This window comes from Ranitomeya variabilis, chromosome 8, assembly GCF_051348905.1.
Source record: "Ranitomeya variabilis isolate aRanVar5 chromosome 8, aRanVar5.hap1, whole genome shotgun sequence".
NCBI classification, from domain to species: Eukaryota; Metazoa; Chordata; class Amphibia; order Anura; family Dendrobatidae; genus Ranitomeya; species Ranitomeya variabilis.
Genome location: NC_135239.1, coordinates 56116912 through 56132417, shown reverse-complemented (window position 1 = coordinate 56132417; position 15506 = coordinate 56116912). Strand labels below are relative to the sequence as shown.

The window sequence follows — 15506 nt, the reverse complement described above, 5'->3', positions numbered from 1 at the left end:
ACCCTGTGTGAGCACTGACTGGAGGGGATAATGGAGCGGGCACTGACTGCGGGGAGAAAGGAGCGGCCATTTTGGTGCCGGACTGTGCCCGTCGTTGATTGGTCGTGGCTGTTTTGCCACGACCAATCAGCGAGTTGGATTTCCGTGACAGACAGAGGCCACGAGCAATGAATATCTGAGACAGACGGACGGAAGTACTCCTTAGACAATTATATAGTAGATCTATAGATTAACCATGCCCCCTTTGTAAAAAATTAAAACAAATGTCTCTTAATTTTTTTTTAAATTTCTAGAGGACTATAGTGGATTAGAAAAAATCCTAAATGGAATACTCAGGGGAGTAAAATAGCAGAAACTGTCCATTTTTGACCTGTTGACATGTCTTCAAAGTGCTGTCTCCTATCCATTTAGTAGTAGAGATGCCAAGGTGGCCTACAGAGCGAGGACAGGTCTTCTGTAAGAGCAAATTTTCCTGTTCCGTCTCCCCATACTGTAGAACCTGTATCTCTTTTCCTACTACATCGTGCCTGCAGCTTAGTGATACAATTCCTCATCTCCTCTTGTTTGTCATGTGTTCTGCAGTCCCGGGTTGATAATTTTCCTGCTTATGATATTTAGCATCTAATATTTGTGGTGAAAATCTTTTCTTTCTTTTTTTTTTTTCAACATTTCCTATTAAATCATGCAATTTTCTAGCTATTTGCACAAATTGTGAAAAAACACTTGCCACAATTTTTGGAAAAGCTATAATCTAATCTCACCCACAATATTTGATTGTCCAGCATGCGCTTCCGGGACTGATCATTACATTGTTTTTTATTTGCAGGATTATTATCAAATTATAAAGAATCCAATGGATTTGAGTACAATACGGAAAAGACTGGAGTATAATTATTACCCGAAGGCTCTGGACTGCATACAGGATTTCAATACCATGTTCACAAATTGCTTTATTTATAATAAGGTAAAGCCATCGTATACCTCCTGGCCATTCGGTTCCTGTGGGCGCTGGTTCTTGGTGTGGCACAATGAGGCTGAATCGTATGAAATTTCAGATTTTTTTTTTAAATGCTTTTACATTATGAAGTAATTAGTCACACATACCATGTATTACAGCCGGGGGATGATATCGTCCTAATGGCTCAAGAGCTGGAAAAAGTGTTCATGCAGAAAATTGCTGAAATGCCCCATGAAGAAATTGAATTGTCTGTTGTTGGAAACAGAAGTGTTAAAAGGAAGATGCCAACATCATCTGAAGGAGGTATCTACCCAAAGCGATGCCTTCATCTGTGGTCCAGGGCATCTTATTTTGTGTAATAACTGCAGTTTAAAGGGGTTTTCTCATCTTTTTGAATGCTCCGTTTGCAAGCCTACGTGGCTTTCTTATTGCTGGGGGGCAGGCGGTGTTCTCCTGACTAACATGTCAAACCATCATCATGGTTGTACATTGGCTCTGAAAGCCCCTGCAGCATTGGAGGAATGCAGGAGGACTGAAGCTGGCCAGATGTAGGGATGCAGCCAGCACTGCATTTCTTACTTAGGAGACCGGCCAACGCCGATGGACTGCAGCAGTAAACTGTAACCTAGGTATCGATTAGTAAACAATAACATTAAAAATCTCTCTGTTCTTATTTTTACAATTATATTTTTCAATTTTACCAATTTTAAGATGATGCAACCACCCCCTTAATCCTTCTGTTGGAGAACACTTCTTAGTCTTAGTAATTTAAACACTACAACTGGTATTGCTCAGCTGTCTTGTTTCTTTAGAATCTACCATCGGGTATACAACACATACTGAAGATCCTATGCTCCAGTACTTCTTCACACTGGCATAAAGGACTAAAAATTTACTGCATTCATGTAACATATTAAACATTTTCAAAAGGCAAGGACTAAAAAAAAAAAATAATAATAAAAAAAAAAAATGTTTTCTTTGAAAAACCGTGCCACGCTTGTCCACAGGCTCTGTGCAGACTTTAATTTAATGTGGCAGAGATGCATTACCAGACACAACCCATGGACAGGCTTGGCATGTTTTGTTTTTTTTTCTTTTTTTTTTAATTTAGTACAAACCCTTTTAAAGTATATTTACATAAAGCGAAAACGCATGAGATTTTCCATCCTGATAGAAAATCTGATAAAAGAATCAATGACATACTGGCGCTAGACACGATAAAAACTACCCAGTTGCCTGGTTTGGTGAAAAATTACCACCTGTTGCCTGAAAAGTGTATATAAAATTTAGAAGGTCCAAATGGCGCTACAGGCAGATGACGGTGTGTACATACAATATAGAGGTGGGACCGCTGTTCACATAAGGTCGCTAGTAGATAATCGCATAAATAATAATTGCTCGGTAGATGAATGTACCAAATGTCATTCTCGCTTAGTATAAATGTTAAAATGTGTTACGAGACAAACTATAGGAGAAGGTTTTTTACCTGCTGATATGTTACTGCATAGAAGATGCGTTACGTTCACTGCCTGTAGTCCTTGGGAGCGGTGAGAGTGCCGTGATGCACTAGTCCTGCTGCTGTGTCACTACACTGTGTTCCAAATTATTATGCAAATAATATTTCCTCATATTTTCTCTAAATTACCTATCTGAATTGCAGTCATTGTTATTTTCCAGTCCTCTACTATTCTAGTATAATTGCAATGTTTTGGAACAAACTGCCTATGAAAACAGTATCTTTTAAAAAAAAATAAACACTCAAAATGCATGTTCCAAATTATTATGCACAGCAGAATTTTCAACCTATTTTTTTTTATTTTGAACCAAAAAATGGTCAATTGTGAAGTTATAAGCATTATCAGCTTATTACAAAATGAAATCAAACAGTTTTCAAGTGAAAACTTTATTCTAGGTGATGTTACATTTGCATATAGGACCCCTTGTTCGAAAGAAGCTTCTGAACTCTCTCGTCCATTGAATTTGTCAGTTTTTGGATGGTTTCTGCTTCAATTGTTTTGCATGTGGACAGAATACCCTCCCAGAGCTGTTGCTTAGATGTGAACTACAGTGGGGCAAAAAAGTATTTAGTCAGTCAGCAATAGTGCAAGTTCCACCACTTAAAAAGATGAGAGGCGTCTGTAATTTACATCATAGGTAGACCTCAACTATGGGAGACAAACTGAGAAAAAAAAATCCAGAAAATCACATTGTCTGTTTTTTTATCATTTTATTTGCATATTATGGTGGAAAATAAGTATTTGGTCAGAAACAAAATTTCATCTCAATACTTTGTAATATATCCTTTGTTGGCAATGACAGAGGTCAAACGTTTTCTGTAAGTCTTCACAAGGTTGCCACACACTGTTGTTGGTATGTTGGCCCATTCCTCCATGCAGATCTCCTCTAGAGCAGTGATGTTTTTGGCTTTTCGCTTGGCAACACGGACTTTCAACTCCCTCCAAAGGTTTTCTATAGGGTTGAGATCTGGAGACTGGCTAGGCCACTCCAGGACCTTGAAATGCTTCTTACGAAGCCACTCCTTCGTTGCCCTGGCGGTGTGCTTTGGATCATTGTCATGTTGAAAGACCCAGCCACGTTTCATCTTCAATGCCCTTGCTGATGGAAGGAGGTTTGCACTCAAAATCTCACGATACATGGCCCCATTCATTCTTTCATGTACCCGGATCAGTCGTCCTGGCCCATTTGCAGAGAAACAGCCCCAAAGCATGTTGTTTCCACCACCATGCTTTACAGTAGGTATGGTGTTTGATGGATGCAACTCAGTATTCTTTTTCCTCCAAACACGACAAGTTGTGTTTCTACCAAACAGTTCCAGTTTGGTTTCATCAGACCATAGGACATTCTCCCAAAACTCCTCTGGATCATCCAAATGCTCTCTAGCAAACTTCAGACGGGCCCGGACATGTACTGGCTTAAGCAGTGGGACACGTCTGGCACTGCAGGATCTGAGTCCATGGTGGCGTAGTGTGTTACTTATGGTAGGCCTTGTTACATTGGTCCCAGCTCTCTGCAGTTCATTCACTAGGTCCCCCCGCGTGGTTCTGGGATTTTTGCTCACCGTTCTTGTGATCATTCTGACCCCACGGGGTGGGATTTTGCGTGGAGCCCCAGATCGAGGGAGATTATCAGTGGTCTTGAATGTCTTCCATTTTCTAATTATTGCTCCCACTGTTGATTTCTTCACTCCAAGCTGGTTGGCTATTGCAGATTCAGTCTTCCCAGCCTGGTGCAGGGCTACAATTTTGTTTCTGGTGTCCTTTGACAGCTCTTTGGTCTTCACCATAGTGGAGTTTAGAGTCAGACTGTTTGAGGGTGTGCACAGGTGTCTTTTTATACTGATAACAAGTTTAAACAGGTGCCATTACTACAGGTAATGAGTGGAGGAAAGAGGAGACTCTTAAAGAAGAAGTTACAGGTCTGTGAGAGCCAGAAATCTTGATTGTTTGTTTCTGACCAAATACTTATTTTCCACCATAATATGCAAATAAAATGTTAAAAAAACAGACAATGTGATTTTCTGGATTTTTTTTTCTCACTTTGTCTCCCATAGTTGAGGTCTACCTATGATGTAAATTACAGACGCCTCTCATCTTTTTAAGTGGTGGAACTTGCACTATTGCTGACTGACTAAATACTTTTTTGCCCCACTGTACCATCATAGACACTCCTTTTGATGATGCTCCAGAGGTTCTCAATAGGGTTGAGGTCAGGGGAAGATGGTGGCCACACGATAAATTTGTCCTCTTTTATGCCCATAGCAGCCAGAGATGCAAATGTCTTTTTTGCAGCATGAGACGGTGCATTATCATGCATGAAAATGATCTTGCTGCGGAAAGCACGGTTCTTCCTCTTGAACCATGGCAGGAAGTGTTGTTTTAGAAACTCCACATAGATTATGGAGTTCATCTTTACCCCTTCAGGGATCATAAAGGGGCTGACAATCTCTCTCCCCATGATTCCAGCCCAAAACATTACTCCACCTCCTCCTTGTTGGCGCCTTAGCCGTGTTTTCATGGGGTGTCCATCAACCAGCCATCCTCCACTCCATCCATCTGGACCATCGAGCGTTGCACGGCACTCATCGGTGAACAAAACAGTTTGGAAGTCAGTCTTCATGTATCGTTTGGCCCACTGGAGCCGTTTTTGCTTGTGTTCAGTGGATAGAGGTGGTCGACAGGATGGCTTACGCACAGCTGCAAACCTCTGAAGGACCCTGCATCTTGTTGTTCTGGGGACGTTGGAGGCACCAGCAGCTTCAAAAACTTGTCTGCTGCTATGACAAGGCAGTTTTGCAGCTGCTCTTTTAACCTTATGCAATTGCCTGTTGGAAAGAGTCCTCAATTTTTCCTTATCAGCACGCACACGTGTGTGCTGGGAATCAGCTACATACTTCTTGATTGTGCGATGATCACGATGAAGTGTCTTGGCAATGTTGATTGTAGTCATGCCTTAACCTAAATACTCCACAATTTGTTGCTTCTCAGCAGCCGACACATCCTTTTTCTTTCCCATTTTTGCAAAAAATGTAGGCTGCTTAATAATGTGGAACAGCCTTCTTAAGTAGTCTTACCTTTATTTGGACACACCTGCCAAACTATTTTGCACAGGTATCTGCAATTGCTTTCAGTGATATAATGAGCCCTGACACACATCACCATCAATGAGTTTAAATGACAAACAAAAAAATTCTAACCTTATCACTCCTAAACTCTTTGTGCATAATAATTTGGAACACTGTATATGGAAGGTGCGTGAGGTTCGCTGTCTCTTATCCTGGGAGCGATGGGAGAAGGTGCCGAGGTGCACAGATCCTGTTGCTGGATACCGAGAGACCGCAAGGTATCCAGCTGGTCCAGGAGGTGAGTATTGGCTGTCTGGAGTTGGTGAGACAGTCCAAAGTGCAGCCACGGCCGGTGGCATGTGCTGAGGGATCACTGCTGGATGACCTGAGCGGTACACCGCTAACAGATCGTGGACTGTCAATCTTCTTCGGTCCGGGGCTTCACGCAGGATCTCGCCTCGTGGGGTAAGGCTGATTCTCAGAAAGGTCAGGAATCAGACCAGAACTATGCGGGAGGACCTGGTTAATGACCCGAAGAGAGCTGGGATCACAATATCAAATATTACGTTAGTAACACACTACACCTTCATGGATTAAAATCCAGTTTCAATAGAACTAAAATAGCCGCACTCCCAGGTGAATGAAAATAATAATAGATTTGATTTACAATAATCTCCACACTTCAGTAGTACATTGCATGATGGTACAGGTACAAAAAGCGATATGCAACGTTGTCCTGGCAGTTTATCAGGGATCAAGAAAGCTGCAGCTTTTGAAACGCGTTGGATATTGCGCCTCTATGTCACTCGAGTCCCGAATCAGTCGGGCTGGTTAGAGGCGCAATATCCAACACATTTCAAAAGCTGCAGCTGGGAGAGCGGCTATTTTAGTTCTATTGAAACTTTGGATTTTAATCCACGAAGGTGTAGTGTGTTACTAACGGTAATGTTTGATATTGTGATCCCAGCTATCTTCGGGTCATTGACCAGGGCCTCCCATGTAGTTCTGGTCTGATTCCTGACCTTTCTGAGAATCATCCTTACCCCACGAGGTGAGATCCTGCATGGAGCCCCAGGCCGAAGAAGATTGACAGTCATCTTGTGTTTCTTCCATTTTCTAATAATTGCGCCAACAGTTGCTGCCTTCTCACCAAGCTATTTGCCTATTGTCCTGTAGCCCATCCCAGCCTTATGCAAGTCTACAATTTTATGACTGGTGTCCTTACACAGTTCTTTGGTCATGGCCATGATGGAGAGGTTAGAGTGTGATTGAGGTTGTGGACAGGTGTCTTTTATACAGGTAATGCGTTAAAATAGCTGCAATTATTACAGGTGTGCAGAGTAGGAGGCTTCTTAAAGAAAAATGAACTGGTCTGTGACAGCCAGAATTCTTTCTGGTTGGTAGGTGATCAAATACTTATTTCATGCAATAAAATGCAATTTAATTATGTAACAATCATACAATGTAATACTTATTTTTTTTATTTTTTATTGTCTCTCACAGTTGAAGTGTACCTAAAATAAAAATTATAAGCCTCTCAATTCTTTGTAGGTGGGAAAACGTGCAAAATAGACAGTGTATCAAATACTTATTTTCCCCACTGTATATACAGGCACTTTAAGGCTTTAAATCCATAACTTTGTTAGAAATCAGTTTTGTAGTTTGAGAAATCCTGCATTGAAATTGTATGCAAATGAGCTGCAAGTGCTTCAGTATGGGACATTGCACTTCTGGCTCTACTGCCCTCACTCACTATTCCTCACCCGCCGCCTGCCTCCTTTTGTCAAACTCTCAGTTCACTCTTATTTCAGTGACCTATTTTCACTTCCCGAGCTCTCACAAGCTCTTTTAGTGCCTGCAGCAACACTTTTGAGAGATTTTGTTCGGAGGTGGTAGGTTGCTGAAACAAGAGAAAGTGATGTCAGTTTTGGGGGCGGAGGTGGTCTCTGCTTCTTCTATTTGCCAGGTTATTTCTTTACAATGTGCACTGACAGTGCGCTCTCTTGCCGGCTCGTCACTTCTCATCTGAACCGGACAAGGAGCACATGATCACTGTGTGTAAAGAAAAAAAAATTGCACAGTGACAAGATTTTACTGAGCACACGTCCAACTTGACAACAGATGCTTGCTCAGTAGAGCAGAAACTAGACCAGCCCCTGAACTGATGACTCTTCATTTGTGAGTGAGGTTAGAGGCTGCGGCCACCCCCTGATGACTTCTCATTTGGGGATCCTCAAACAATGCGTCATCAAACAGGAAGTTGGTAAAAAAAAATAATAATAATAAAAAAGTAGAGTAGAGAGAGAACTATAGTGAATTTTTAGTCTAGGCGTACTGTATTAGAAAAGCAATCAGATTATTACATTAAGTAGACATTTGGGATTAAATCAGTGTTTGTTTTAGACCACCCCTTTTAATTAAATTAGTGTAATCATGTACAGAGCAGAGATATGCCAGCCCCTTATCCGAGAACAAATAAACTCCATAACACACAGCAGTGAGCCTGCATGACCAGCAAGATATTGACATCACAGATACAGAAGGACGTCACAACGTAGCCCTTACCTCCGATTTCAGGAAGACGTCCTGGGAACTGTCCTGCTGGATTCAAGATGGTTGGAAGCTATGTATACAGTACATTGTTGTTTTTTTCCCACCTAGTGTGCTACAGAGTATATATCATGTATTGGTCTAAATGTGTTATTGTTGGTCTATCTATAATATGCACTAAAAAAATGTTGTTTAAAGTTGATGGTGCTGTTATTTTCTGTATAATGTAAATTCTAAAATATGACCTCCTTATTTCAGAGTCTAAAGAGGACATGGAGCGTACGTCTGTTCCAATAAAAAAAGTGACTTGTCAGAAAATGCACAGAAGTCCATTTCCCCTGCCAATCATTGCCATGATGCCTCAGAGAACTACCCTTGTTCCTTTATCCATCGTTCGGACTACAAAGACTGTACCCACCAGCCCTGTATCCAAAGTAAGCTTAGGCTTGTGATTTTTAAGTTTTTTCTAAAATATCACATTATTGATAATTGTTACATTGCCAAATAAATTCAACAGACTTCGAGAGGGATTTCATCATAAACATTAAAAAACTTCAAAGGTCCCACGGATTTTTGCATCTGTAGCTGTGGAAAGTTTTGGAACTTTAAGTGTTCTTACTCCACGATCCTGAAAAGTCGAGAGAGCTTAGATGGAGGAGTCTAGGTTAGCATAATAGATTTATTATGACTTAAGTCAGAAAGTAGCATAAATTATAACAGAAATGTACTCCATCTCATGATCGGTGTACATTTCTGTACTCTGGTGCACGGTATACTAGTAGATGCTTAAAATTCTTTGAGGCTTGCTCTTAATGGCATATCTTACTCCAATGAAATTTTCATCCAGACTGGCCTATAAAATGCAAGTTTTTATGAATGCTCCCATTTGTCTTTATATGTCTGAGCTTCTTTGTCTTAACTGACAGAGCATACATATATGTGAGCTGCTGGAGAAGGGCTGTAATTGTCCCCGGAAGATTTAGCTCTTCTCCTGGCTGTAGAGAAAAATCCTTTGTGCTCAATTGGTGGAGAAGATTTATTTCTTCTGATATCACAGTCCTTCTCCCCAGCTTATGGAGTTGCATGTGTTTTTCGGGTGCTCTGTCTTTTCAGACTGCAGCTCATCCCTACACCTGAGTGTCTTGCTGCTGTTTGAATTGTCTGATGTTGCCAATTTTACTACATTCTTGGAGAACCCCTTTAATGACCGATCTTGTGAAAAGAAGGGTAATTCCATGAAACTAAATTGCATTTACTTAAATGTGCTTTTTTTTAGGCAAAGAAAGGCATTAAGAGGAAGGCAGATACTACAACTCCTGCGGTGTCTCTTATATCAAATTCCTGTGAATCCTCTCCTTCTGTATCTGCACCACGACAAATCCAGATGCCAACAAGTCCTGAAAAGCCACAAGCTGACACTTCGGTCCGAGATTTCCCTAATTCTCCACATCATCAAATTATTTCAAAACCACTCTCTGAACAGCTGAAACATTGCCACAATATACTGAATGAGATGATGTCTAAAAAACATGCAGGCTGTGCCTGGCCTTTCTACAAGCCTGACCACTCTGCATGCCTTAACTTGCCAGGCTTTAGTGAGATACTAAATTGTCCCATGGATCTGAGAACCATCAGAGTAAGTATTTGCAGTATCCAGTGTGCTTCTAAACTATTTGGGAGAGGTTTGAAGGAAAAGACAATTCGCAGTTTTGGGCCGTGCTAACCAAAATGATGATCCTTGATCAAATATATAAAGAAGGGTGTTTGGTTTTTTTTTTCCACATCACGTTTCCACACCACACTTGCTTCTGTCTCAAATGTAAAAAAAAAAAACCTGTTCTTTTTCCTTGTTGAGCTATGTGCAGTCTCTCAGAGCTGCAACATGGTTTTACAGCTATCTATAACCAAATACTCAAAAGTTTAGAATGAAAAAATCAAAATAACTCAATTGCCTCCTCTATGAAAAGCAACACTCTTTTGTTGCACATAGTAACCAATCAAAGCTTAAAGGGGTAAAATGTCCTTTCTAAATATCTATCTTTATGCCCTAACTGCTTTTGTAATTATGAATATTATAAAATGCTCCTCACTTCTCCCTCTCTATCTATTTTACTTCACTTAGGCTAGGTTCCCATTGCATTAGGGCAATCCGTTTAGCACTAAGCACTAGCGGATTGCGCTAACGCAATGTCTTTTAAGGGGTCGCGTTAAACGTCCCCGCTAGCGCAGATCCCCGATCTGCGAGAGTGGGGAACGGACCTCGGCGCGCCGTGGATGCTGCAAGCAGCGTCCGAGGTGCGCTACAAAAGAACGGCACATCGCTAGCGCGTGCTGAAAATGACATGCGCTAGCAATGCGCTTTAACATTGCCGGCAATGGGAGCGCTAACGGACTCATTGCACGGCGTTAATTTCGCCGTGCAACGCTGTCCATTAGCGCTCACACTAAAACGCAATGGGAACCTAGCCTTACTGTGGCGTTTTGTTTTGAGAGGAGTTTCAAACCGGACGTTACAGGAGGCTGTTGCTGCTCTTGCTCCTTGCAGCATCTATCGCCCCTCATGGAACAGGATGTCCTGCAAGGGTGGCCCTGCAGTTGCTTAAAACAGTTTCTTGCATTGCTGCCATCTGAAGATGTCCTGAATCCATGGTGATAGACTCTGTGGGGGAGGTGAGTGCAGCGCCGGCACTCTGCTTCTATCTCCGCCATTGCATCTTCTAACTATGCAACACGATGTCATCAGGGTGTGGAGATAGGAGAGAGTGACACAAGCGCCACCCGACAGTTTCTATTACCGCTTTCATATAAATCGTCATCAGGGGGCAGTGCTGGTGTTGCTCACTGCTTCGATCACCGCTCCCTGCTGACGAATCGTTTAAGTATGTCCTGCACACATATTTTCTTACCCAATCTAAATTAAGAGTACGGAAAGAAACAATTGTACGCTGGGCTGTCACGCCTGATGAGTATTGTGCACAGGTCCTTTTAATCAAATAGGGACCATGTGTGATAATTACTGGGCGACGTACCACCCAGTGTGCAAATGTATCTCGCCTGGCTCGTTGTCAGATTAGGAAGGAAGTGTATGCATGGGAAGAACATTGCATTATTGCAGAACAAAATACAAGAGTTAATCTAATGCAATGTGTATTTTATGCTTCAAACAACATATCCTCAAAATTAATTGGTTGTTTTTATACAACACATGGTTTTCTTACTATTGTAACAACTGTAAAAGATAGATCCATATTTACTTTTCTTCTGTAACAACCCACTTTGACTTAAAAATGCACCAAACCTTAAAGGGAACCTGTCACGTAAAATAACACTACTAACTTGCAGATATGGGGTTAATCTGCCGGTTAGCCTGCTCATCATTAGAAGCGTCTGTTTGTGCCAGGGACACAGTCACAGCCGCCGCTATCTGTGCACAGAGAGGTGACTGACACTGTGCAATTGCCACCCCTATAATTGGAAGGCGAACCCTACTGGGGGGGAATAAGGTTCATTTTCTCCCAGCAGCAGACGCTTACTGCTGGCGCTGCATGATGTCAGAATGCTATTAACCTGCAGACTAACCCCTTATCTGCAAGTTAATAGCATTATTTTACCTGACAGATTCCCTTTAAATGTGTATGAACCCCTGGACTACAGCAAAAAAAGTTGTTAGATTAATTAATCAGAATTTGCAACTATAAACACCTGTACGTGGATGCATTTACTGTCACTTTTGCGAAGGCCTCGTTAACACAACTGTATTTTGGTCCGAGTGCTATCTGGGAAGGACGGACTGACTCGGGCCAATGTTGTTCAATTGGGCAGTACAGATGACGTTTTTCTTTTCCACTGACTGAATCTGCACGAGAAAAAGAAAATTGCAGCATGCACTAGTTTCTTCCATAAGTTGCATGGAACTCACCCATTCAAGTCTATGGGCGCGTTAAAAAAAACTAAAACAAAGCCACAGTGTAGCATCCGATTAATATGTTACAGAATTCCAATGTATGCATACAAAACTGCAAATAATAGCTGCTGCTGTAAAAACAGATTGCACACAGACTATATGCGGATGACCAGTGCAAGGAACATTGTTCCACTTTTCTGGATGGAGCTCCGAATGATTTTTTTATATGTCCAAGTGTGATGCTTGACAAAGACCCTTTGGGTCGAAACGTTGCATTATGGCAGAATAAAAATATTGATTTTTTTTCATCACCTGGACTGGATGCTGTTCCTTTTTTATTTGGGACTGTTTATTTCCAATTGGGTCTGTGGGCTGGAACGTGCTTCCGAATATTGATGTGCTGTCGGCTGCTCTATTTTACATTGATTTTTTTATATGCTCGTATGAACCTACCCTAAGTGTGTTACATGTCTATAATCAGGACAAGATGGAGAATGGCCAGTACAAAGACACACGGGAATTCGCCTCTGATGTTCGATTAATGTTCATGACTTCTTATAAACACAATTCACCTGACAGCGAAGTGGTGACTATGGCCCGAAAGTTACAGGTAGATGGTCGATTTACATTACAAAATGTCACATCATGGCTTGTGGCACATTTTTTTTTTTCTTCTTGCATGTATAGCATTTCAATTAAGGAAAACATATTAAACAGTACTAGAAGATGCCTCCGTGACACCAATGGGGAGAGCTTTACAAAGCAGAACGTGCCAAAATTATGTCTTCTCTTACTGCACAACAATTGGCATACATGCCGTGCACCAAATGTATTAAGTGTTTTAGACAATGTTATGCCTTACTCAAAAGACTATTTTGAAAAATGTCCTAAAAAGTAGGTGTAGCCACGTGGGGTTGTGAAATTTGCCAAATTTACAGATGCTGTGCGCAGTTATTTTTGTGCAAAATTCTTGTGTAAAATAAGTACCGTATTTATATACCGAAAACAGTCCTTATCGTGATAGAACCCCAAATCAATAGGTGACACTTCTACAACAATAGAATACAACACCAAAGCTACCTGGTTCACAATTACACCCACGTATAAACGAGAAGTGCTACAAGGTAGATAATCAAAAATTAATTTTATTGAGATCACAATGTAACTGGTCAGAATTTAACCACTTAACCCTTTACTGTCAGAGCCAATTTTGTCCTTAGTGACCAGGCCAATTTTTACAATTCTGACCACTGTTATTTTATGAGGTTATAGCTCTGGAACTCTTCAACGGATCCCACTGATTCTGAGAATATTTTTTCGTGAAATAGTGTACTTCATGTTAGTGGTGAAATTTCTTCAGTATGACTTGCGTTTATTTATGAAAAAAACGGAAATTTGGCAAAAAGTTTGCAATTTTCACAATTTTTAATTTTTGTGCCCTTAAATCAGAGGGTCATATCGCACAAAATAGTTAATTGATAACATTTCCCACATGTCTACTTTACATCAGCACAATTTTGGAAACTTTTTTATTTTTTTGTTAGGAAGTTATAATGGTTAAAACCTGACCTACGATTTCTCATTTTTCCAACACAATTTACAAAACCATTTTTTAGGGACCACCTCATATTTGAAGTGAGTTTGGGGGGTCAATATGATAGAAAATATCCCAAAGTGACACCATTCTAAAAGCTGCACTTCTCAAGGTGTTCAAACCCACAATCAAGAAGTTTATTACTCTTTCAGGTGCTTCACAAGAACTAAAGCAATGTGGAAGAAAAAAATGAACATTTTACTTTTTTCACAAAGTGTTCTTTGGAACCAAACTTTTTATTTTCACAAGGGTAACAGGAGAAAGTGGACCACAAAATTTGTTGTGCAATTTCTCCTGAGTACGCCAATACCCCGTATGTGGGGGAAAGCCACTGTTTTGGGCGCATGGCAGGGCTCAGAAGGGAGGGAGCACTGTGTGACTTTCTAAATGCAAAATTGGCTGGAATCAAAGGCGGGCGCCATGTCGCTTTTGGAGACTCCTGATGTACCTAAGCAGTGGACACCCCTCAATTCTAACCCTAACACAGCCCTACCCCTAACCCTAATCCCAACCCTAACCATAGCCCCAACACCCCAACTGTAGCCCCAAGACCCCAACCGTAGCCCCAACAGAACCGTAACCCCAGCCCCAACCCTAGGCCTAATGGAAAAATGGGAAAAAAATGAATTTTTTTATTTTATATTTACCTAACTAAGGGGGGTGATAAAGGGGGTTTTATTTTTACTTTTTTTATTTTGATCAAATGAACCAATAGGAAAAATCTCCTATTGTTGCCAGTTGCCGGAATTTCTCTCTCCTCTGGTATGTTAGAACATATCAGAGGAGAGAGAAATAAATTGAACTTTTTTTTTTGCGGTCGCCGTTGTTGAGTGAATAACGGTGATCGCAGCACTGGGGACGGTAAAAACCGACCCAAAACATGTTCTCCGGGGTCTCGACTACCCCCAGTAGCCAAAACCCCGGAGATTTTCCCGATCCTGGGGAGGCGCTGAAGAATAAGTACCCTTAACTGCCACCGTTAAAAGGCATATCGGCAGTCGTTAAGGGGGTTAATGAGAATTTTTTCCTGATACACTAGTTATTCATATTCGTCTTAGTCCCTCTTTCATATCTTGCACTTTTCATGATTTTAATGTTATATTGTGATATCAATAAAATTTAAGTTTTATCTACCTTGTAGCGCTTTTCGTTTATACATGGGGTAATTGTGCACCAGGTAAGTGTGGTATTGTAGTGTAAAATAAGCCAGCTTACTCATGGGACATCTTCTAAATCGATATGTGGCCAAATCATTTGAACTTTTAAAATATCTTTAAAAATGTGTAATGATTGGAAACCCTGCCATCTAATGAGTTCAAGGACAAAATTGACTTATTATGCAGCTAGCTATGTACAGTGATACATAGACGCTGTGGAATAGTCCAAAAATGTTAATGCAACCCTATTGCAAAATTGTTTCTTAGCTAAAAATGCATACATTACAAAATTGCTTTCTATATCCTTTTAAGGTAGGTGCATGTGGTGAGTAAGCGCTGCGGGTTGAAAGCCGCATACTTGCACAGCGTCCAACCTGCAGCATCCAGATGTTACAGCATAGTGGATGGGATTTCAAGAAATCCCATGTCCACTATGCGTCCAGAGATGCCCGCGGCTCACCTGTGGAGACGGACATGCGGCGCGTCTTTCCATACTGCAGCATGTCAATTTATTTTGCGGAGACTCGAGTCTCCACAAGATAAATTTCACCCATACAATGTATTGGACGTGGTGAATCCTCACGATTCAATGAACACATGCGAACTGACTTGGGTTCAATAGCCGGCAGCGCTTTGGACACAGCGGACATGTGTGCAATGGGCCCACCAACTCCAGGGCCCCACTTTTAAGCTACATGTAAATGTCACATCCTCAATCACAAATGTATGTAACAATGAACAGGGTAGATTGGTACATGAAT

At 41.1% G+C, this 15506-nt stretch overlaps 1 protein-coding gene across 14 annotated transcripts in view; it reads left to right on the top strand.

Moving 5' to 3' along the window:
- The window catches only part of BRDT (bromodomain testis associated), a 121695-nt gene that overhangs the window by 52903 nt on the left and 53286 nt on the right, over positions 1 to 15506 (top strand). For 12 of the 14 annotated variants that reach the window (XR_013218745.1, XR_013218746.1, XM_077278830.1 and 9 more), the window contains 5 exons: positions 827 to 964; positions 1117 to 1261; positions 8349 to 8524; positions 9367 to 9726; positions 12476 to 12604. Coding sequence is in view for 12 of the 14 variants with exons in the window: in XM_077278830.1 (XP_077134945.1) it covers positions 827 to 964; positions 1117 to 1261; positions 8349 to 8524; positions 9367 to 9726; positions 12476 to 12604 (948 nt within the window). In the remaining 2 variants the exon portion in view is untranslated. The remainder of the gene's footprint in view (positions 1 to 826; positions 965 to 1116; positions 1262 to 8348; positions 8525 to 9366; positions 9727 to 12475; positions 12605 to 15506) is intronic. The other 2 variants (XM_077278840.1, XM_077278841.1) reach the window with 1 other exon arrangement.